The 26466-nt window shown below is 28.7% G+C and overlaps 2 protein-coding genes across 4 annotated transcripts in view; both read left to right on the plus strand.

Moving 5' to 3' along the window:
• Positions 1-16443, plus strand: part of LOC114129414 (EGFR adapter protein-like) — a 136120-nt gene extending 119677 nt beyond the window's left edge. Inside the window, exons 5-9 of the mRNA XM_050204750.1 lie at positions 14490-14609; positions 14683-15071; positions 15132-15320; positions 15403-15574; positions 15639-16443. Coding sequence (XP_050060707.1) covers positions 14490-14609; positions 14683-15071; positions 15132-15320; positions 15403-15574; positions 15639-15848 — 1080 coding nt within the window. The 3' untranslated portion in view covers positions 15849-16443. The remainder of the gene's footprint in view (positions 1-14489; positions 14610-14682; positions 15072-15131; positions 15321-15402; positions 15575-15638) is intronic.
• A 4563-nt stretch (positions 16444-21006) lies between these two features.
• Positions 21007-26426, plus strand: LOC126551451 (plasminogen-binding group A streptococcal M-like protein PAM). 3 transcript variants are annotated; one of them, XM_050204751.1, is made up of 5 exons: positions 21007-21213; positions 21305-21397; positions 23334-23705; positions 24955-25813; positions 26338-26426. In XM_050204751.1, the coding sequence occupies exons 2-4, from the start codon at positions 21392-21394 to the stop codon at positions 25789-25791; spliced, it is 1215 nt and encodes a 404-aa protein (XP_050060708.1). In that variant the 5' UTR covers positions 21007-21213; positions 21305-21391; the 3' UTR covers positions 25792-25813; positions 26338-26426. The 3 variants fall into 3 exon arrangements, with proteins under 3 accessions (XP_050060708.1, XP_050060709.1, XP_050060710.1); XM_050204752.1 differs by lacking the exon at positions 26338-26426 and having other exon boundaries at positions 24955-25924; XM_050204753.1 differs by lacking the exons at positions 21007-21213; positions 21305-21397; positions 26338-26426 and adding exons at positions 22511-22908; positions 25998-26062.
• The last annotated feature ends 40 nt before the right edge of the window (positions 26427-26466 follow it).

The following is a 26466-nucleotide window of genomic DNA, read 5'->3' on the forward strand; positions in this document are numbered from 1 at the left end:
ACTAGTACCTAGTTTATAACTAACTAGGTATTATTCGTGTAATTTAGTATTAAAATAACAGGTTTTAATCATTTTACACCACAACGTATAACAGAATAATATTATAATTTTCTCCGTTACTTCAGAAACAGATGGACCTAATCATTGTATTTATTGAATACTAAAATACATAAAAAAAAAAATATGATATCACTCTGCTTATAAAATATTAAAATATGAGGCTGACTCGCCTGTATTTTTTTTTTTTTTTTTGTATGAAGACTTTAATGCATATAATCTATTTTATATAAAAATTTTGTATTATAAACATAAGAATTTCATTTTGAATCGTTTGAAAAAACAAATTTCTTTGAATTCGGATACCTCTCCGTCATTATATTTTTATACGTTCACAATTTACTTTAAGTAAGTATAGAAAAAAAAATAAAAACACAAGATTGCGGTCTTATGACAGCAGCAGATGTCACTCAAAGCTGAGATAATATAATATAATTAAGTGCTTTTCTCTGTAATGTATTAACGCAAAAATAAAATAAAATTCAGGATATACACAAAACTCCACTGTTATAGGTGATTTGATGGGCATCGCTAAATACTGAATTGTTCGATAATTTTCGTTTCATCCACCTATCGTTACCAATTTTAAAAAGAAAATGATTCGATTATTGTATGATAGATAAATGTATGATAAAATCGCTTCAAAAACAAATCATAATAATATATCGATTATTCAGCTCAAAAAACAAATAGCTGCAGACTATGGTTGCCATTATCGTGGTCCATATAAGTAACAATTATAATTGTAAGTTTAATTTTTTTTTAAAACTGTTTAATTTCGTTAAAATAAATATACAAATCGTGATCAATGGAACAATAGACTCGATAAAAAATATAACAATGCATGGACCGATATCTCAGTTTAACTTTCCCTGTAATATGTATATAGACCTGTTGAAAACTTAAAAAAAAATAATTGACGTGTAAACTGTACGATGACGGTGGTACGTATTGTAAAATTTTGCTGCGATAATATTATGTAAACGACAAAGACGAAATAGTTATTTTGCTAATTTGGCATAAATATTACGTTTACACGATAACGCGCGATAAGGTTAGGTTAGGTTCGCTATTGTGACGATATGATGCGTAGTATGTACATTTATTATTTATGCGGCACGTCGAAACACTCGAAACCAATCGACGTACAACAAGCTCGACAAACGGGTGCGAAAATATATCGTATTATTTGGCGGGAACCAAAAATAAAAAATACTGATGAATTCTTTTTTTACAACGGGGGGGGGTGCTAAAACGAATATAGTGCCCGGCGATCGGGAACGGGTACAGCGAGCGCTCGCGTGTATCAGGGTTCATGAATGAACCGAACCGGGCGCGAACGCACCTTTCAAACGCCGCGCCGCACGTCTGAACCGGTTGCCGGCCACCGGAGAGGTGATTCCCACAGGCCGGCCGGCCGCCCGCGCGCCTGCCCGCCCGCGCGCCCTGCTGCAACCGCGATAGCCGCCGCCGACGCCGCCGCGACATGTCAGTAGGTATACGCACCGTCGTCGCTGTGGTGGTGTCGTGTGCGCTCTTGTCCGTCCGCTTGTGTCCCCGTGTGTTTATGTACGTGTGTGTGTACGTGTTGGATTAATACGTACGCGTCGTGCCGATATCGCGTCCAGACGGTGTCAGCGTGTGTGCATGTGCAGTGAGTTGTCGCGTGTGCATCACCGACCGGACCCGGTGAAAATGGCGTGACATGGGCGGCGCGACGGGTTGCCAGCCGGCTTGGACAGGCGTACGATACCGAAAGCTCGCGCACCACAAACCCACCGACGGATGCTGGTCGTTCTCTTGTTCCGGTTGCGGCAGCGTGCAAATGTTACAGGTAAATCGTGCGCCGACCGGTCATCTGTTGTCCGCGCGTAATATTTATCATTTTAATATCGTAATAATAAAATATGAAACATTTCAAATCGTATATGACAATAGTATAATATCCTAACACTTCCTGCCAAATGGTATATCTGAAACTTTCGTTATTCGCGCGACGTTTTTATACGATATATAGCCACGCGAAATGTGTGTGCCTAATATTCTGCGCAAACGACAATACGTTTGATTCGTACATCTTTGTATTTTATTTTCATTTTAGGATCGCCTCAGAGTTTCGCCGCGGCCAGTGTGTCGGACGGTTTTTTCGAATTGTTAAAACAATATTTGATAAGCTCTTGAAATCGCGTTCGTTGCATTTGTACGACCTTTGCGTAAGGCGTTGTTTTTATTTCATTCGCCGACTATATAGTTATTATATGTATATATATATATATATATATTATATATATACAACTACTGCTGGGAGAGAAATATAAACACTTCTTCCGCAGGTCCAAAAATAACAAGTCCATAGTTATTATATTATTATATAGTCGACCGTTCGTGGCGGAAAAATAAAAATCGATACTCAATGAATACGCGCAGATGTTTAATTAAACGCCTAAATGTAGAACCTACTTCGAGTTTACGGTTTTTTTCTTTATTCTTTAGTTCAGCACTACACTGTTGTAGTGCCAATATAATATTATAAAATAACAACCTAATACGGAAAACATAAATTGCAACACTATATTTCACTTAAACCATTTTTTTGGCTATCCACTTTCAATATTATCTATTTATAACTATAATTAAGTACGTTATTTGATAACAAATCAAAGAGAAATGCATTAAAAACGCACACGTTAGGTAATATGATAATACGGGGGGATGTGCTACTCAGATTCCCCAAGCAGATGGTCATAATGGTTGACTCATCGTCGTCTAACGACATTCTTTAGCATCGCCTAGAGTTTAGTATCATCCGATTTAATTAACAGCATAGTTTTATTTTTATCCATGTATATTGTACATACAACATTTTATATAGCCATTTAAAAAAACTGTTCTTGCATAATATTAATATTTTTTTAAAGAAAAAACCAAACAAATAATATTAAGTCCAGTCCGATAAATTGCATCTAATTTAAGAGAATGTTTACGCACTATTTGTTTTCCCTAATTAATCTAGGTTAGGTAAATACACGACAAATTTTCCGTTTATCAAAACCAACTTTGTGTAGCTTTTATACTATAGTGAATAATCCTATATACCTACTATCAAACATAATGTTAAAAACATTATCTGTATTTGTACGTTGGTTTTTTTGTGTAAAAGTTATACTCATAACTAAGTACTAGTATGTATGTTTTACTAGGTATGTAAGATATTTAAATTTAAAAATATTCATAAATAACAAACAAATTGAAGTAATACAAAAACTCTGCGTAAAACTACAGAAAATATTCTCAACTTTAAATTTTGTAATAGGTCAATTAACTCTTATATTAAAACTAATAACAAAAAGTTAGTTCTCTTAAATGTAAATTAGCTATGTCGGACGTGGTCGAAGAAATAAAACGAATAGTGACATCACTGACATCCTCTAATGAATCTGTCCACTTAACAAATATTAAATATACGAGTACAAGTATCAAAATCTATGTTATTTTCCAATATACTAAATATAAGATTTTATAAGAAGAAAGCACAATATTATATAGATACATATGTAATATAATTTATACCATAAATTATAGATCATTGATCGTAAGTGTCAGAATTCCATTACAATTTTCAAAAGTATTGGAGATTAGTTAGTCTTTACATAGGTATTAATTGTATTTAAAACTTGACCAGTCCAACAAGTTTTTAAAAATTAGTTTCACATTTTTTTTCTGTTCTAGTAAAATTATAAGTAATAATTGTCTGCCTTCTTAGATTGAACACTATTGCCATATGCTCACAATGCTAGGTAAGGGTCAACATAGGTCATTGTAGTTTAAAAAAATCCTCAACATAAAACCTGTATCTTCCTGAAATACCAAACGGCAATTGGCCGGCCGGAAGCATTCGAGTGCAATGCCATGTAACTTGTGTGAAATAGACGTCTAGATTTTGTGAAAAATGCATGTTACGTTCTGATAAAGTCTTCCGGCAACATTTTATAATCACGCCTTTTGTGTGAAATGAGAAAAAAAACTATCAAACGCAAAGGGTGATAAAACAAAACAAAACATTTTATAAAGAAAAAAACGCAGCACAAAAACTATGACATCCTCGAAAAAGCTTGAAACGTATAAACAGATGGTTTATTAGGGATTGTTTTATTTGTAGTATAGTGCAGTATGTTATTATAATTCCAAGAGTATAATCTCAAATGCCCGGAGGATAGTAAAAACAATTGTGTAGTGATTTATATGCCGGTGGCATATTTCGATAGGTAATGAATTATAAAAATAATAATTTGTAATGTCTAAACTTATAAATAAAATGTTATTTATTTAAAAATTACAGTAGGTACCTATATTCAATAACACAATTATTTTTTAAATTAAAAAATAGTTATAAATTTAAAAATAAAAGGTACACACTTATAGATATAACACAAATAACTACTTATAAAGTTATCAACACTCTCAATCTCCATACATTGCTGTTATTTTCAAAACGATAAAAAAAGAAATGATTTTATAAGTAATATAAACCTAACCTAACCTAACCTCACATTACTATTCAATCAAATTTAACTATTATCTTCGTGGCCGTAAATAATTTGTTAAAATACACAGTATCAAATTCAATATTATTATGTGACTTTAAGTGCTACTACAAGAGAACATCTTTCTTTCGAAACGATTGCTAAAATGTCGTTAACTTATTATCGCTAGTGATCTAAATTTATTTTTAAAAATTAAATCACCTAGTAACTGTATTATATATTACAAAAGAACCTCAATTCATTATTAACTGAACCGATTGTCGTGAATTAAATCTCAATATTTTAAATATCGATCAATGTATTTCTACAGACCTTTTAAACAATTTAATAATTATTTAAACTCAATTAGTGTTAATCCTTATTTCTTTGTTATCAGCGGGTGATGATATTATAGACATTGATATTATTGAATTATTAATTTAATAAAATATATTTAAAAACACTAAAAATATTTGTTTACTTGTATAAAAATAATAAGTATATATGTAATGAATTTAAATTAGTACCTTCCCCCTTCTTTAGAATCGGTGCAGGTATTGTTCCTTTGTTATGTCCGTTTAAGAGTATAGAATGGTTGTAAATAACCCTCATATTTCTTGTGAAAGGTATCAAAATAATTCTTCAGCCTTTTTTTTTTATTAAATATTTATCTTTCACCTCGTAATTGTTTTTACTTAATATATTGAAAAATAAAGCGTCTAACTAGAAATATTAAATTTAAATGGTTAGAATTTCGAATTTTTATAAATTAATTTACCTACCCAAATATTGTGCATTTATATACTTTATATTAAAGGTTTTATGATGATTGTCGACTAATGAGATAAAAAATAACTAATCAGCTGATAACTAAGTAGGGAAAACTTATTTAGTATTATTCAATTATTCAATTATATCCTCCAACTTATTAACACTCAAAATTCGTAAAAAAAAAAATAGTTGATTACTATTAATGACTAAAAGGTTCTGGACAAAAAATAATTAGGACATTATAACATACAGACATACAATTTTAATTAGAAGAGTACCTTCATATTACTTATTCGATTGTCTTGTGTGACAAACCCTCGAAAATAACACACACTTCACCCCTAAATAATTTGTTTTATTACAATTTCACCCAATGGTTGAATGGGGAATGTCTTTCAAAGCTAATAAAATAGTTGGGCAATGCGCTTGATTGTTCGTGAAAAGAATTACAGCTAGCCGTTAATTTATTAAATAAATAACTTTATAATTAAATTTAAATAGACTCTATATGTTAGTTTTATCAAAATATAATAAATATTTGTACAATAAAACTTATTATATTATATTTAATCTACCTATGTTAATAAAAACTTTTAAAATTAAATTTTACTTTTAAATAGATTTTTAAAACTATAGGTATATTAGTAATAATTATATTATAATATATTTATTTCATACTTGGTGTTTTTAAAGTTAATTGTTTCTTAATCAAAATAATTGTTTTCTAAGAAAAAATTATGTGTTCCTAAAAATGTTTGTTTATTTTAAAATTACGTTAATCTAATCATACGATTAGCTACTTTCTAAAGTATTTTAATTTTTAAGATAAATATCGTAGACGCAACAGTGCAACACTAAACGACTATATTTTCTATACACACATTAATAACATCCGTTGTTAAATATATTATGTTTCCTTTCATATAATGTTAATCATGTCGAGCCATGCTTATATAATTAAGTTATTAACTAATAATTTGTAAGAAAATTCTAAGACCGTGCGTATGCTTATTAAATAAGATAAATTATTAGACTGTTGTCTAATTATTTAGAGCTACTGATACATATCAAACATTTATATTAAATATAGATAAATTTTCAAATATTGTACCTAATTCTGCACTACACTGTATTATATAATTATAATTTTTAATATAGTTGTTTATGGTCAGTTGAAATATAGGAATTGGTAAAGCTATAAAAGAAAAACTTAAAAAAAAACATTAGTTAGTAATTTAGTATACCATTGCAATATTATTATAATGGATTAATTAAAATATTAAAATAATTATTTTAATTTGTATACCTACCTAAATAGTACGTTTAAGTTATAATTTTTCCATTTTCAATCATTCTTACAAAGTTACGATCCAATTTAATATACGTATAAAATTTAAAACTTTATAAGCTATCACTAGTTTACATTTTAAGTATATCTTGCTATAGAAGTTTACAGCTGATGACACACATAATTTGCTCTTATTTTATACTATTTCTTACGAGTTATAAATAAAAAATTTCAAATCTTATAAAAATCCTTTTAAATTGTTAGGAAAAAATCAAATATAAACCTATAAAATAATTATTATACTCTCCTTCCTTTTGCTGAATAATCTAACTATGTATAAATAATAGGGATTTATTATCAAGATTTATAAACATAAAAAATTAAATTAACATTTAAAGATTACTAAACATGCGTTATTTTAAATGGTAATCAAAGATTTAAAGATAAATATTTCTATGGAGTTGTTTTTTTTTAATGTTTTAATGTTCACCTAACTCTACATGGCATACTATAAATTAACTTCTTTATGTGCATTTTTGTAATGACATAAAAAGTTATTTAATATACCTACAGTTAAATTTAATTTAATACATTTCATTTTAAATTAATGCAAACAAATATAAAAATTTTAAAAATTGCACTTCAATGTATTAAAAAAATAACAGTATACTAACTATTTAAAAGTACTTATATTAGCATTCATTTTCATTATTAGTTATCGTCGTCAATCAATTCTATCCATAAATAATTTTAAATCTGTCAAAAATGACTAAGTCATACTTTTCTAAAAACTGTTAAGATATTCCTATGTATAAGCCGTTTCGATACCATATACCGAATTTAAATTTAAGTCGTTTTAAACATTACATTTTTCTACTTCATATATCTTTTTATTTCTGTGTATGTGTACTAATATCACCATACACATAAAATTAAAAATCATAATAATTATAAATTTGCTACATGAATAGTACCTATAATGATATTTCCTTGTCTCATCGCATCCAAATACAGTGACATTCACAGATATATATATATATATAAAATATAATTATACATACATGCAACGTTTATTATTTTATATACCTGTTGGTACCATCATGCAGACGTGTTCTATGTATATCTAATATGCATATAAGAATTTATCATTTCTATTATTATTAATAAATAGTTGGTATGAATGATAATTTATGTGGGCAATAAAAAAACCTATTTAGCACTACACACCGTGAAAGCGCTAATTCGCAATAATAATCTATCATTATTTAAATACAATATTATACACAACGTCGTTGGTGGCGATATTGTACATGTGCGTGTGCGGTGGAATGTCATAAACATAAAACCCAATTTTCTTTACAAAAATCCGTGGACGGCAATACCATGACATCCCAACGATGGACCCAGGCCAAATTATCAGTGTATAATGTACATAATATACATACTTACAATAATAATAATAGTGCAAGAGACAAAACATTAAGTGGGAGTAACTAGTAAGTAGTAGATAACAAAACTGCAGTCGCCACTAGACTACGAATGGTGGAGTTCTATGAACGGAACAGTAGCAAGTGCACTACATTATACACGTCTGTGTGTTTGTATTGTTATAATTATAATTATATTGGTATAATAATAGTGTATAATGTACAATGACCATGCGCACACACAAGGTACAAATCGTCTCCGTGGCGGCAATATGACGTCCGATTATTTTATTGTAATAATTTTTTTTTCGGCGGTGGTGTGGCTGACTACAGATGTGTTCACGAAGACAAAAGCGAAAAATAAAAAATATATAAAGCGTATTATACCTAACAGTTAACAACTCAACAATGCAGTATTATACAGACGTGATTACAATAAATATCTAGCACGATCTGTCTTTGTTATTGCATTTGCAACTTTTACCTCTCGTCTCTGGAATTTATTGTTATAAGTTTATAATAATTGTTTATTACCATTTAAAAAAAATGCGGTTTCCTTCGAAAATGTCGTTATCTATAGTAGATGTTTTCGATTAAAAACTTAAATTTCGTTTACCGAATGTTATAGATATTAGTTAAAACCCTGTTTACCGCATATCATATAATATATATTATTGTAAATTATTAGTACGAGATGTACTCGTATATACACCTTTTTTGTGTATATTCTGTTCAATTATTTTCGTTATAATATTATATGGTGAAACATCGAGTGTTACCTATTTTGTTTTTAGCGCAATCGGTTATATGATGCATTTTTGTTAATGTATAACACTATAACGATTTCACCACCCTTTTGATAATACTACCAATAATCACTACATGTTAGATGTACACCGATTGTTACGGCGGTGACGGCAGCGGCGGAGGCAATGATGCCCGGTAGCGCGGTGTCGGTTCTCCTCCGCCGTAGTCGTCTTCGTCGCAGCAACCGCCGCCGCCCGCAGAGCACATTCTCGTTGAAATATGTACGGAATGCAGTCTCGAGCGCGGTACCCACCACTATACCTTACCCAACCAGCCACTATGCGTACGTACGCTATCGTCGCGGTCGTCATCGTCGGACAGTGAAGTAGAACTGTAGAAAAATAATAATAATAATAAAAAGAAGAAAAAGAAGCAGTGGTAAAAGAGGATTACGTGCGTGGCGTTACGTAGGAGAGGGGAAACAAATAAAAAAAAACCATGTGAACGCGGACCGACGGCAGAGACGACTATTCCGCGTAAAGTAGTGTGTAGAGACGACTAGGGAGGAGAGGGAAATGTGTGCAATCGGCGCTTACAGTTAGCGGCAGCCACTACGATTGTACGTCCACACGCCGTGTTCCTCCCACGACACGTAATATGCAAATATTTGTACGATGGGAAAGAGTTGTTGTCCAGCGAGTCATTGCGCGTGCTAGTCGTGACGTGAACAGGGTTGGACGGTGTCATTCGCGTGTTCCCCCCAAAAATAAAAACAAAAATTATTGTTAACGATAACGAGTTTACCTATAATATTTATTAATCTACCTTACTATATTAGTTATAAATTATAATAATCTACACACGCTTATTTTGCGGTGGAGTACTGGAGACACCACCATGTAGCAATAACGGCCAGGCGCCGTAGTCGCATCCTGTTTCCCTCCACACCACCGCGCCAACACTATATATAACATTCACATTGGTTTTTTGTTTGTTTTTCGTCTTAGAAATTTAAAAATATCACCATCGATACTTAGTATATTTTTCACCGTTGACATTTAAAACTAAACTAGTTTCGGTGAAGTGTCTAGAACAACTACGGTTCTTCAACAGATCAACTATATAATTTATTTCGTAAAATATTAAAATTTAACTATAATACTATAATTATACTGGAACTTGGCAAAAATATCTGTTTACAATATTATTATTGTGAAAATAAGAAACATACAATATAATAAATAAAAATTCCACTTTTATAATAGAGAATAGAGATTTAAAAATATATATATATAATTATGTGAACAACGAACGAGTACTTAATTTTAATAATACTAATACTTTAAAATATTATTTAAATAGGTAATGTTTATCTTGTATTCGTATACAAATTAATTTATGATTAATCACAAATACCTATATGTAATTTCTAACTAATATTATAATTGTTTAAAATTGCATTAACTAAATTCATATATAACTCCCCAACACAAGCTACGATTATAGGAAAGTTGCAAATCTTAATATTTTATTTTATTTGCTAAATTAATAAATATTATAATTAAACATCTATAAAACAAAAAATAAACACGGCATGGCAAGGTTCCTCTTTCCAACAAACTTAAAAAGATTAAAAAGTGCCCCATTCCCAAAAATTTAAACAGATGACAAGAAATCGCTCTAATAAGAACGAGAATTGGACGTTCAATTGACCCACGCATTCTTAACCAGCAAAGACTCACCACCAAAATGCAAAAAATGTCAACAAAACCTTCCTATACAAAATATCATCCCCGACTTCTCAGAATTCCAAAACATACGAGACACCTTATCGATACAAGACAATCTTGAAGAAGCCCCCAATAAAGACCATGGCACAAAAATCTTAAGTTTTCTTACAAAAATTAATTTTATAAATAATTTATGACTTAATTAAAATATGTATACATGATTTGCAAATTTTTATACTAGGCTTATAATACATTAATTGTTAAAGCCTCTTTTCTTTTCAAAAAAATATTATTATAAGATATCGTATTATTTAAAAAACAATTGATTCATTTTTTTTTTCAATTTTATTGAGTTTGACTATTTAATTATTTGATTTGTATGAAGAAAATACTAGATACTCAACAAGCAAAATAAACAATGTTATTGGTTATTGTCTATCTAAACCATAAAATTTCAATCATATTATATAAAAGTGAAAGTATTCAAAAAAAAAAACCATATTTGATATCTCCGAATATTAAGTTCTACAGAATACATAAAAAAGATTAATTCTTCAGCCATAAAAATTTTAAATGATTCGATATCAAAATATTACTTGTATATAAATAATTATATGTTAAACAAAGCCTTAGCTCTCTAAAAAGTACCTGTAGAAAGCCATTTAGTAGAGTAATACAGATTAAATTCCTTTCTTTTCCCACATAATCCCGTACATAGAAATATTATAAATTAATATAAGATTCAACAAAGAAATAATAAGTTCAATTTATTTTATATACTTGTTAGATCGTAAGAAGCATCATAAAATATTTTATTATTTGCAGTATTACAGAATATGTAATATGTATGTTAAATTTCAAAAACAATGTGACCAAAAAATAACATCCATTTCTACTCAGTCTTATTTTAGCCTTTTGATAAACATAAGAATAAATTTATGAAAAATCCTTTCTTAATGTGTCTCTACATCATAAAACAAAATTACTAACCAGTTTGACCAAATTTCATACTTATAGCTTCAGCGATTCCGGCTAATCAATTATAAAACAGTTAATTTGGGCATGTTAATTTATACATATCATCGGTAGGTACTTTATTTGTCAAAAATCGTGATTTTATTTTTATTTCAATTCAATGATTATAAACAAAATACAAAATGCCATTAGCAGAATTTTAAAGAACCCTGTTTGTGTGAATACACAAGTATTTAAGATATATATTTATTTAAAGCGAAATTTTCGAAGACTGACAAATCAGTTTCAATCTCATTTTTCTGTGATTCACTTATAAAACCACTTTGCAGAATTGAATGTTCCAATTAAATGTGATAGTTGTTCAGAAACAGTTCATACTAAATGCACAAGACTTTCAGCCACGAAAGTTAAATGTCTATTGATGAAAAAAAGATCTTTAAAATATTTTTGCTCAAATTGTGAACAAGGTTTAAAGGAATTGCCTGAGTTAAAATTGCTGATCAAGAAATTACTTGTGGAAGTTGAGGAGCTCAAGAATTTCCTTTTCCAAAGCCCAAATAATGAAGTATGTAACGAATTTATAATCAATGAAATTAATGAGCGAAATAGACGTGCGGCAAACCTTATCTGTTATAATGTTATCAAAAGTGATTCTAACCAGTCCAATTTTTATTGCTCACGTTTTGCTCATGACTGTGATCAAGGAAATAATATTTTTGCCACTATGGTAGAGTCAACTAGTTCGGTACCATCAAAGTCATTTGTATCGGTCGTTATCAATCGAATAAACCGAGATCTATAATAATTACTTTCAGTTCTATATCAGAAGCATTTATATCATGAAAAATAAAAACAATCTCTAATCCCGATACCCGACAATTTCATTAAGCTCGGACAGTACTCAATACCAAAGAGATCGCATGAAAAAACTTAGCGAGGAATTGGCTTCGCGTACATCGAATGGATAAATCGACTTAACCATAAAATTTATAAGAGGAGTACCAACAATTATTCAAAAATGTGTTATTAATAATGTATAAAATTCCCAAAAAATGTTTTTGATTGAAAAATGATTTGCTTGTTTCTTACCAAAATGTAAGAGGTCTGAGAATAAAACTAATTTATTTTCAAAATTCTATTCTTACTCTTGAATATAATTTATTATTCTTATCTGAAACTTGGTTTAACATAAACTATAGTAATGAAGAATTAGAAATTGTAAATTTTTAGAGCTGACCGTGAATCTAGTGATGAAGTCAGGGGTGGTGGAGTTTCCTGATATTTGGAAAAAATCATTTATTACAACAATTTATAAATCTGGAGACAAAAGTAATGTACGTAACTATCGTCCAATTTCTAAATTATTCGGTATTCCTAAATCATTTGAGGTAATCATTACAAAATATTGACTAACCTACTGGTAAATTACATAAGTCTTACCCAACATGGCTTCCTACCCAAGCATTCCTTTCTAACAAATCTTTTAACCTACAAAACACATTTATACAATCGTAATGATCAAAATGTTCGTGTTGATTCTATTAATACGGACCTTAAAAAAGCTTTTGATAAGGTTAATCACAATATCTTATTACACAAGTTAAAGGGTTTTGGTTTTAATGGTTTATTTTTAAAATGGATCATCTCCTACCTAAATAATCGCTCTTAATCAGTTAAACTTTCATTCTATATCTCTAATGATTTTCACGTTCCATCAGATGTTCTCCAAGATTCGCATTTGGGACCTCTGCTTTTTCTAATTTTTATTAATGATTTGCCTCGGGTTTTTAAAAATTCTATAAAATGATTGCTTTGTCTGATGATGTTAAATTATTTTGCTCTATTTAATCTATACTAGACTCTGAGACATTACAAAATCAGCTAAACAAATTTTATACTTGGAGCGTGAATAATTGTCTTGTGTTAAACATTGATAAATGTAATATTATTTCATTTACCCGTTCCAAAAACCCAATTATATTCAACTACAAACTTAATAATATTGAATTAATTAGAGTATCTGTGATAAAAGAATTATGAATGTATTTTGAATCAGACTTTCTTTTTAAGTTCCATCATAAGAAAATTTTAAATAAATCCTATAGAATTCTAGGCTTTGTCATTAGGAATACTCAAAATTTTAAACAGCCTTCAAGCTTAATTTATATTGCTCGCTTGTTCGATCTACCCAAGAGTTTAGATCCATTATTTGGTCTCAAAACTTATCTACATACTTGAATGATCTTGAAACAGTCCAATGTAAATTTTTAAAAAGAATACCTTACACCTCTAATATGCCTATCTCTAGTAATTTATTTAAATCCGTTCAGTTCTTAATAGGTCTAAATTCGATCGATCTAAGAAGACAAATCCCTGATGTATTTTTTATATATGATCTGATAAATGGTTTCATTGATTGTCCACATTAACTAGCCTTATGATTTGTTTGTCATCCCCTACTATTGCAAAAGTAATGGTTATGATTCGTTTTTCCCTCGCGCTCTGTCATTGGCCAATAAAATATCCCCATCAAAAGATTTTCTTGATTCTAGTCGTAATAAATTTAAGTCAAATAATTTATTAATATTAAGATGTATTGATTATGTATAAAAGTTTTTAATAATTTCAATTTAAGTAATAGTTATATTTCTGTATTTTTAATTTGTATTTTATTATTAAATTATATATTTATTGTAATCATATTATGAAGTTTCCGTTCTTGTAATTTTGTCAATTGTATTAGGTAAATCATGTATTCAAAGGGTTCAAGCTCGTTAAATTTTTCTTAAATAAATATATAAATTATAAAGGAAAAGATCCTTAGAATATAAAGTTTCTTTATTACAAATTATCAAAATATGTAATATACGTGCAGCATACTTAAATATCTAGTTCACACATATTTAGCTAATTAGAGTACTAAAGAGATATTTTAAGTAAGCTAAACTTTAACTAAACTATTTTTTTTCAGGCTGAAGGATTAAATTCTATTGTGGGAAATGCGTTTAGAATGGCGTATGCTGCCCAACTGGAGCTGGAAAGACGATCGGTGACGAACTCGCCAAAATCCAATTTGAACAATACTTCATGGGTATGTTCAAAATTCAACTAAAAACATTAAGCATATATACCTACATAAAAACATTTTATTAACAATTTTACAGATGAAATTAAATGATAAATTCAATGTACAACGAATCCATAATGGATCTCCTTTATCGAAGAAGCTTATTGAAACACCTAAACCAACTCCACCAACCACCTTACCAGGCGTACGTCCTTTTGACCATAGCAAAGGTTTAGATCTCACGCCAGGGCAGTTTTCTACACCGACTAGTAGTGACGACAGTCCAGATTTAAATACATACAAGCGTATGTTAGAAAAACCGCCATTAATTAAACGTTTAGCCATGGGCTTATCCGTACACAACAACTGCTCTAACGAAGACTGGTATCCACTAGTTTGTAGCTCTTCTGTATCAAGCTCGCCGTCTACCAATAGTGACGATTGTAGTACTCCCGAATCTTCTCAAGAAAAATTAAAAGATAATAGGTATTGACTATTTTTATATTTTTAACTTGAACTTTAATTAACTTGTTATTAACTTAATAGATTAACTCAATGTAGTGCACGATCACCAGACTCACCTACTAATATCAAACTTAAAAATAATTTGATATCAAACAGTTTGGACAAAACTCCAACTCCTCCACCTTTACCAGAACGATCAGATAGTCTTTTAGATAAACCAGAAGAATGTGAATTAAAAAAAGCACCGTGGTTTCAAGCCGGGATTCCAAGGTAATAAAATTATTTTTAAACATATTATAATTTATAACCTTTAAATGCCATATTAATCTTATTTATGCAAATTGTATTTTAGAGAAATAACACTGGAAGTTTTAGGACAAGAACCAGTAGGAGCTTTTATGGTTCGCGAGAGTACCACCAAACCAGGATGTTTTGCATTGTCATTAAGAGTACCTCAAGAATTTCATCCTCTAGGAATCGCTCATTATTTAATTCTCAGAACGAACAAAGGATTTAAAATTAAGGTTTAGCTTATAAAAATTTTACTGAAAAATAAATAATTTTGACTAAATTAAATTTTTTTAACAGGGTTTTACGAAGGAATTCACAACGTTAACCGCATTAATAACACATCATTCAGTAATGCCAGAACTACTACCTTGTCCCTTATCTCTGAGCCGATACAATCCAACATTTGTAAAATCTGATTCTAATCAGGACTTTGCCGATATTGATGCAGATCCAGATTATAATACACTTGCAGACTTTAGAAAAATGATGGCTGATTTAAATGTATAAACTTTTAACATTTTAATGAAACAAAGCAGTATTATAATAATTTAAAAAGATTTTTATTCTTAATTTGAATATATAATTTGTATTGTTAATAATATGAGTTTTAAGTAAAAACAAGTTAAAATTAAATACAATAAATATGATATATTATGTTATAAAATATCAACAATAATAACTATGGTTTCCTAAAAAGTATTTACATTTTTAACTCGTTATAACAATATACATTTTTAATAATTTTACAACATTTTACAACTCATAAACATAAAGTTTATTCTGTTTTTGATTTGAACTGTAAATTCAAATAATTTATAATATGTATTATTTAAATGTAAAAATCATTATAATCCGATTAATTTTATAAAATATTTTATAATACTCGTAATCTTGTATCAACTATTGTAATATTATTTTATCAATTTATAATTTTTCGCATATTATATCAAAACATAATTTGGTAACTGAAAATAATGCCAAATTATAGGCAAATTGAAATGTGTAATTTTTGTAAAGTAAAAAAATATGATTATCATTCCTAGTCTCGTGTGATAGATACAAAAAACTGTATATATTAAAATAAATATTTATTCACAAACTATTTGATATTTTTAGTCGTTTTAGATATAACTTTCTTGCAACCATTCTCCAAAATGTTGTTTATTATCTATTAATTTCAATATATATGTTTTTTTTTACCGTCAATGGCTGTGTTCCTATATACAATATACCTATTTCAATTCCAAATTAAATATTGGATTATGTAATATTATAATGCATGTGATCGAAATATATAGCAAATAAAGAAATTAAAATGTTGTACAAAAATTATTATTTTTTATATTTTAAGACTAAACTATTAATTTTTTTAGTTATAATGACTTAATGAAGAACATTTTCTGTAAGTACCTACCTAAGAATATTCAATCAAAACTAAATATTTCTATAATTATACTTGAATAACAAATTGTTAAATGCAATAATTCATAATATTTATGTATATTAATGAGAAAAAATTGAATCAAAAATATACCTATCTGAAATGTAAAGTTATAAATAAGATTGTGATCTTGTAAGTGATTTACCCGAAATAATATTGAATTCATAATCCATAATCACAATATTTTATTATAACCATTTAAAGTTTATCAAAATCTCCAAAGTATTAACTATTTTATAATAATATATAAAATGCATAGGTACCTTAAGTTTAAAAATGTATACAAGGTTCTATATTAGTTTTTTTTTTATAAAAATTTTAGAAAAAAGTTAAGCACAATTCCTGAAGTATATTTTACTAGTTGAACCCGTGCACTTCGTAGCCCGTTATAAATTCTACCTCTTATGTGTCTCAAACTGTGTGTTAAATTTGTTGGATTTCTGTCTGTCTGTTAGTTTGCCCTTTATGCATTCCTAAACGGCTAGGCCAATTGCGTCGAAATTTGGTACAAAGATATATTAGACCTATGGGCAGAAAAAAGGCTAATTTAAAAAGGAATAGGCCAAACCCCGGGAGGTGCTCAAACAGATGTTTTAAATTTTACGATGGTAATTTTTGTTTATAGATAGGCATGACTTTTTCCATGGCAACAAACAAAGGACAGACGGACAGATTATTATTACTGAAAATAATAGCAACAATCTTTAAACAAACATTTCCGTTGTAAATCTTGAAATTTCTATCGACTTTATGCTCCTTTTATCCTTAAAAATGCGAATTTCGAAAAATCTTTTCTTAATGCACCTAAACATAGGAATGAGTACACTAACTAAACATTTCAAATAAATTGGTTCAGTATTTTTGGCTGCACGTTGACTCCACCCTTCATTTATATATAAAGATTACTGTTTTATATATAGACAGATAAGTGTTATATTACATTTTTAACTTATTCACACCATTCTACAGTGCGTCAATATTGATTCAAAAGTTACAATAATAATAATATATGGGGTAAATACATACTATCATAATTAGAGTGCGAATAACTACCTTAGGTATACAATTGCCTGTATTTTTATACTTTTTGGGATTTTAGTCAACTACCTTCAAAAATCATAACAATTTAAATCTTATGGTAAAATTTTATTTGTATATTTCTGTATATTTTTACAAAATTCAAAATATATTACCTATTAAAAAATTTTTAAATTTTTTAAACCTTAGATTATTTAAGTAATTAATTATTGTAAGTTGAATAATTAGTGAATATGATAAACCTAAATAAACTGTATGTTATATGGCACATTTCGATATATTTCATTGCACAAAAACCCGTTCACGACTCATGAATATACAATGTACCTACATGCATAAAAACGTAAAAAATGTCAAATTTATATTTCTTATTGGGCCCACAGCCACTTGTTGTCAACTTTTTTTTAAAGAAAGCTAGTTTTACGAATTTTTCACAGTGTAAATAAACTGCTATCGTTTTACAAACGCATTAAACATCTTAAAGGAACGACACAGTATCGTTTAAATCAATAATAATATGGAATATCTTCGAATTCGATGTAAAAGGCCCCCAAATACAGTTTTTTTTTGAAAAAAGCACATTATTACAATACTTGGTGAAGGAGTAAGTTTTAAAATTCAGAATTTCACACATATGAACTAATGCGATGAGTAATGAATGCAATTGCATAAAAAATGTAAAAAATGTCAAATTTATATTTCTTATTAGGCCCACAGCCACTTGTTGCCAATTTTTTCTAAAAAAAAAAAACTAGTTTTACGTATTTTTCACAGTGTAAATAAACTACTATCGTTTTACAAACATCTTAAGGAAACATCACAGTATCTTTTAGATCAATAACAATACAATATCAAATATCCCCGAATTATATGTGAATGGCCATGAAATACAGCTGTTTTCAAAGGTCTTATGTCTTTTTTTTTGTACTAAATCTCAATAATACTAAAATAATTAATAAAAACCAATATGTTCGCTTTTAAACATTTGAAATATCAATAATTATTGAGACGCGATTCAAGTGTGCTCAAAAGAAAAAAAAATTTCAGGAAGTAATTAATATTATATTTTTCATACCTTTTTATACTGAATGCAATTCATAAGTAAAATGACTTCATTGACAACGAATATTTATCTTAAATAATTGTTTTATAAAATATTTCCATATTCTTATATTATTGTTTTTAAAGTTTCCTTTAACTTGTTCTTTATAGTTTAATATATTCTCGAATATACTTCCCAATAAAAAATATTTCTCCGATATGTTTACTATTCCTATGGTCAAAACTAGTAGGTGTAATATGAGAGTTCTAGAACATCCTCCCCCTTAATTTTACATGTAAAAGGATAGGAGGTGCCTGTATAGGCAACAACTACACAGCACCTCTCAAACCTGTATTAAAATTACTCAATATAGGCAACCCGCAACACACATAAACCCAATACCACCGTTAGATCCTACACGTAACCGATATATATTTTAACCCCTTCCCCTTCAAACCCCCACCTTTTGAAGAAAATTAATATGTATATAATATTCTGATTTCGACTAAATAGGACACTTGGCCATCAAATATTTTTCCTCAATTATATTTCCACCCCTTTTATTTATACACACACACACACACATATAATATATTTACTATCACACACACACACACGCACACAGACGTCACAACCAAACATATTATATATAGTTAACATATTGATACCTATTTTATTCATTTACGAATAAACGCCTAGCTAAATCATACGTTATGCATAGGAATGTTTCACACACACACACACATAACAGCTTCACATACATTAAACCTTTTCAAACATAGGTATGTATTTTTTGACATATGTTGACATTGTCCATATCAAACCCGTAATGAGGAATGTGGTATCCCTGTAACCAAGTCCGTTCCAAATACAAACCTGTACAGACCGGTGCATCCGAGTTGGGTCCCGAATACTAGGGGCTAATCGCAGGTAGTGTACTAGTTGGGTCCCAGATTTGTATAGGTACTATACTAGTTGGGTCCCAAATTATTATAGGTATTCCACTAGTTCCTGAATATTTTTTGGTAAGTACTACACTATACTAACATTTTCATTCCCATTTTAACAGACTGTCTATGAGCTATTTAGACCACAGGTATGGTTAAAAATGTTTTTTACAGTTTTTTTTTTAAATATTAAAAATGCTAAAAACCAAGTATATAAATACATATTATTTAATTTAAATAAATCCATATAATAGGTATATGAAGAATCGTATAATTTATATAATAGTATTTGATAGTTAGTAAAAATATTGTACAATAATATTAATAGAATTTTATTAAATTTAAAAGTAAATGAAAAGTACTTATACATAATATATAATATGACTATTATGGGATATTCGTAATAAAAAAAGACGTAAGTGGTTTTCTCTCATGGATTTTTCGAGCATTCGTGTAATAATATCAGTATTATCGGTAATATCTGATAATTTTTGACATATCTTATAATAAACTATCTGGAACAGCGATAAATGCCGGTTAAACCTCGACGAGTTATCTATCGATATAGCTACATGTTGGTAGTAAGTGTTCTGCATTCTAACCACTAGCACTATGGAAGATTCTAACGTTATGTTCAGTGAAAAGGGCAAAAAAATATATATTATAGAAGGATATAAATTTTCATTTCACAAACTTCTGAAAAATGATATTGAACGATGGAGATGTATTCATAGATCATGTAAGTCATTTTTTAAATACAACGAAAATCAATTTATTGATCAAAATTTGACACATAATCATAATTGTGATTCCGAAAAAATATTAAATAGGCAGATATTAAATAATAATTTAAAGAGAAAAGCTCAAAATGATATATGTGAGAAACCTTCTAAATTATTACATTCTGAATTAAAAAACAATGATATAGAAACATTAACACGTTACGATTGTACACTTATTAAAAAAAATATTCATCACGCGAGAAAAAATATTCTACCAAATATTCCACAAAGTTATGACCGAGTATTGTCGGTGAATAAAAAGTAGTGCATGAAGCAAAATGAAATCAGTCCATGTACTACCCTTCAAGTGTCAAATCGTGTTAATTCAGAGTTCCTAACTATTTCATACTGTTATTTAAAGTACAATTTCTATAATTCATTACCCATATATTCGTTGAAGGGTACAGACGTACAGTATTGTTTCACGAGTTCGACTAGTGTTCTTCAGTTTTAAACGTAATCATGTTTTCGTGTAGTGTATGCGATAAAACCTTTACTAGGATCAGTAGTCTACACAGACATACCAAGTCACACGAATCACCCACTAAATTCGTATGCAGTATTTGCTCAGAAATATTCACGCGAAGAGATAACCTCGTCAGACATAATAAAGAAAAACATCGTAAGTATTTTTTTTTTTCACAATACAAATTTACAAATTTTTTAGATAAAATATTCATAATCAAATTAATAATAAATAATACTATTTTCAGGTTCAAATATTATAATCCAACAACAACCAACCATAACCAAGCGAGAAATTCAAGATATTTTTAAACCAGCTGAACAACTTTACGATTATGATGGTAAATATATTATTCATAACTTTATATATATAACATAGGTTCTTATTTTATTTTATAAAAAAATAGAACAATTAATAAAATATACAAAGTTGTATAAAATCATGGAAAACATATAATAATTTAGATAAAATCCTGATAAATCCCATAATTATAGTTAATCCCGTTAAGATGATATATATATATGTTGAAAATGTTCATAAAATTGTTCAATAATTTTGATAAATTCATGTAGTAATATATTAATTGATAATATTTCCATACGATTATTATCATAACGCTATTAAAACATACATAAATAATTTTAATTTATTATATTTTTAAGTATAAACAGTATAAATATATTTGATCATATTTTACATAATATATAATAATAAAACATATTTTATGAAAAACATATACACATTTAATATAATACCAATAAAAACATAAATAGGCATACTATTTATCTAAAGATCTTAATAAACCATTACGAACACCAGCCTTTATTACTGTTATATATATATATATACTTAAATTCAATTTACTTAGCATTTATTCATTATATCAAATCTTAATTGTGCTTAAAAAAAAAAAAAAGGTTTTATTTTTTTTCTACTTAGCTATGTTTACTAGTAGTTTATGAAGGGTTTTTGTTGTGATATATATATATATACAATATACATATTGTACATAACACATAAATTAATAATAATATATATTGTTCAACTATACACGATTAATGGCCTGAGATTGAGCAGACAGACGAATACGACGTATCAGATCAATTTCGAGCACTATTATGACTACAATTTGTTACAACATATTAAATAACTACATTTCCACCTTTCGCCACTTTGTTGGAATTATTATTGATGTTTATTTAAGTTTCAGAAGACCAAATATACAACCATTACAACCGGATATAAGTGCGAAATCAAAGTAAATTGGATTATTTTTATCATGACTTCAAAATGGCCGTCTCAAATATTAAAACATTATCAATAAATAAAATTAAGCATACATCAAAATAATAAATATATGTCATATTAGTTTTCTTATTTTTCGACGGCAATCGCAACCGTACAACAAAATATTATGTTGTAATACAAACAATTTTATATATCCTAAATTACAAATATTACGCTAAGGAATCAAAAATATATTTACACTATGCTCTATAAAAGTCAGTTTACTTAACACTTCGGTTGTAAGTTGTAACTAGTATGTAGGTTTTTATTTATTTTAAAATCAGCTATCATCAAATTCTAATTTCATTAGTTACACAATACTTATATTTTATAACATGTAAATATGTCTTGGAAACTGTTTAAATATAACAAAATATGTCGAGGTTTTCTTCTAAGTAAATTTTAAAATTAGTTTACTCTAATTATAAGTATAGATACCTATAGAGTATAGATAATAAATTTACAAAAATAATTTTTTTTTAAAGAAGTAAAACCTCTTCGGGATACAAAACTTAAAATCGCGGCGGATTGTATAGTTACCAAATCAACAGGATTCAACTTTAGGTAAGAACTTAATCATTTCTACATTTTTGTTATTTATTTAGTAAATTTTCATAAAATATACGATATAAAAACTTGGGCGTTAGCTCTGTCATTGTACCCTAAAATCATTATTTTTCATTTAAACATTCCATTTAGTTAAAATTTTAGTAATTTTAGTAAAAAATTATACACAATATTATGTACTTTTGAGACTTTAAAATGTTGCAATAACTTATAAGGTAAAGGTAATTTATTGTATTAAAGTTTCAAGCTCTTTGATTAAACAAACAAAATTTGTTGTTGATATAAATTCTTTATTATAGAAACAAAATTATAATAAATAATATAGTTTTAAAAATGTGTAACTATATATAAATGTATTGACGTTGAATTCGTTTTAAAAAAATAATAAAACAATCGCGCCTAATAAAAAAATACTTTTACAGATCAAAATGTGTACAAACGCTACAAACCCGAATCAGGAACAAGAAGAGCTCCTTCTCGAACAGCAAAAGTTGACTACCGAACTGTCAGAGCTCCAGGAATGGATCAATACGAGAATGGCTGAACAACTGAAGCTTTACTACGTGATGGTAGTAAATTACGATCGGATGTTGACAAAACTCAGAACATGCAAAGAGGAATTAGAACGGAATCGCACGGAAAACGCGCGTTTTAAATTTACTTCACAATGCCTGATGGACAAGATCAACGAATTGACTAGTAGTGATGACAATAAATCCGAAAAAGTCAATAATGATAACAATCAAGATAAAGATAAGAATCCCGATGCCGATCCGTTAACTGCATACATGGAAGTGAGTCTTATACACTTACTTATTATAACTCATAAATGTGTGTAGAAATAGGTATACAATATATTATTATAATATCGTATATAATAATAAAAGTACCTAAGAGTAGTTGGTCACCTTTAAGGCTTAAAGCTATTGGATTCAAATACACAAAAAAAAAGGGTAGTCAAGTGAGAAACGCTCTGCCGTACGGTAGGTCATTATTATTTATGTGTTAAATAATTTAAATCCAATGATAGGTATCATTGTATACGAAAAAACGATACTGAACGGAGATGATTTGTCAGCCTAGGGTATACCTATAATCCACTAGGTGATGAAAAAGGTGGATTATATTTTAATGACCTGGATACCCTAAAATTATATCATGTACAGAAAATGCCAATAATTTAAACAACTCGCGTATGTTTCAAGTTTCTACGAAAAGTTATTTTTATAACTACAACAAAAATCTAAAATTATTTTATTGTAAATAATCATTATTTTACACGTGAATATTTGATTACGTAAAAATTTAAACTTAAGATAAAATTTTTTTTAATTGGCCAACACTTCTTTTATAATTATTGTAAGCCAAGTTTTGTAAAATGTTGTGTTAAATTATCAATTCTTATCTACGTGTACACATTTTTTTATACATTTTTAACTACAATAAATTATTCACAAACATTCGAGATTTTGACGAACACACATTGTAAAATCAATATTCAATACATTTCGTTCAGAATTTAAAAGGTTGATGTTTAACGTTTACAATATTAACAATTCAATATTTTTAATATACATACTTGTAAATAAAATATGTCTAGATACGTAAATTAAGTACTTTTACTAAAATAAAATATAGTTATGAATGACAAAATAAATAATGATAAATATCTTATATATTATTATAATATTATTATTATTATTATTATTATTATTTGTAAAGAGGGTAAATAATACAATATAATTATATAAATAAATATAGTGATTTGTAATAAAGGCGATTGATACAAGTTCTTTTTTGGTCAGTAGGTAGTTTAAATATTATATAAAATTGAATATAGTGCAATACAAATGTTGTCGAAATTATTTATTACATATAGTTTTGTACAATACTTATTTAGTTCTATTATTTTATTTTCATTTTATTTTTTAGTGTATATTTAACTTCAAACTTTAAATCGTTTGAAGCATAAGAACGTATTTTTAAAATGACTTCTTTGTGCATTTAAATATTTGCTCTAATTATCAATTTTATGTGCCACAGATGTGTACCAAAAAGTTGATAGACGAAGTAAGTGCGTACAAGGAACAAGTTGAGAAGATGTCCAGAGAGTTGGACGATGTCAACGACCAGCTGGCCCAATCGGCGTTAACGGAAGATTGCCTGAAACGAGGCTTGGATAACTTGACTGTGTTGGCCGAGGCGGAACGAATGAGACGCGACCGAGACGAGACGGAATTGCGGAAGACGGTGAACCAGCTGATGGCCGAGCTAGACAAAGTGCAGCAGGAAAAAGATAAATTGCGGTCGGTCGAAGCCAAGTATTCGGTCGAGATGATGCACAACGAGTCTGCGCAGGACGAAGCGCTGCGTACAGAAAATGCCAGACTGCAAGCTAAATTGGGAGCGAGTGGAATTGTGGTAGCCACACTGCAATCGAAGGTGTTTGATCTTGAGAAGGAGCTGGCCAAGCAAACGAGCGTGATGCATGTGCAACAGGAGCAGAGTCAAGCCCCCGTCTTAGTGATAGAAGGCGGTTCGTCTACGTCTCTAATGCTGTACCAGTGTAATTTATCTGGGGACGAACACGGAGCCAGTTTTCTGGACTTAGGACGCGGTGATGACCAATCAACATCGTGTTTATTGTCGATTAAATACTCCGGTTGCACCGCTGCCGAGGACATGACACAGTCTTCTTCGCAGTCGACCAACGACGACAGCCGACAGCCGTCGTGTTCGCTGTCGTGTTCGCAGTCGTCTACCGTACAGGAAGAATGCAGCTCCGAAACAACCGCTGAACCATCATTGGCGGAATTTAGACTTAACCGTTTGAGTTACATCATAAAAAAATACGAGAGCAAACACGAAGACATTTCGTAACGAATTTTGTGATAAGGAATAGGTAATCATAATTTAATATATTTTTTTTTACTGTTCTGATTTGTTAATCCACCGAAAATAAATATGCATAAAAAAATGCTCTTTTGAACATTGAAAAAAATTATTTTGTTATTATATAAATTATTATTCATATTAATTACTCGTATAGTCTTATTATTTATCATTTTTTACCCTAAAATTTATAGGTGGCGTCACATTTATCTGGTCAGTAAAATCATAACAAAAAATAAATATAAAAGTACAACCAAGCAAAATAAATAATATTTTATTTTATTCTATTAGAGTAAATTTAACTAAAATGTTATTCAGTTATATTAAAATTACTTTAAATGTCAAAAAATGAGCTAAAAAGTAATAAGTCTTAAAAATTCAAAATAAAAGTTACATTTTTTAATTTCTTAATTATGTATGAAATGAACTTTGTGTTTGAAAAGCTATGTTTTCTGACATTCAGAAAAAAATGCAATTGTATTCAAATTAGAATAACATTGCTTCCATTTTATTATTTAAAATTTCTCTTTTCAGTTTATCGTTTTCATCTGTATTAGATGGAATTACATTAGATGATGGTTGAACTTTTATAACATCTACTTTGGCAATAGCATGGATATGCTTACAAATATTTAAGTATATAATATTATCCATACACGAACA

This window comes from Aphis gossypii, chromosome 3 (assembly GCF_020184175.1).
Source record: "Aphis gossypii isolate Hap1 chromosome 3, ASM2018417v2, whole genome shotgun sequence".
In the NCBI taxonomy this organism is placed as follows: Eukaryota; Metazoa; Arthropoda; class Insecta; order Hemiptera; family Aphididae; genus Aphis; species Aphis gossypii.

Bases quoted from the DNA above. Each gene is read 5' to 3' on its own strand.
- LOC126551451 (XM_050204751.1), top strand. The intron at 23,706-24,954 runs GTGAGTCTTATA...TATGTGCCACAG, and splicing joins CGTTAACTGCATACATGGAA to ATGTGTACCAAAAAGTTGAT.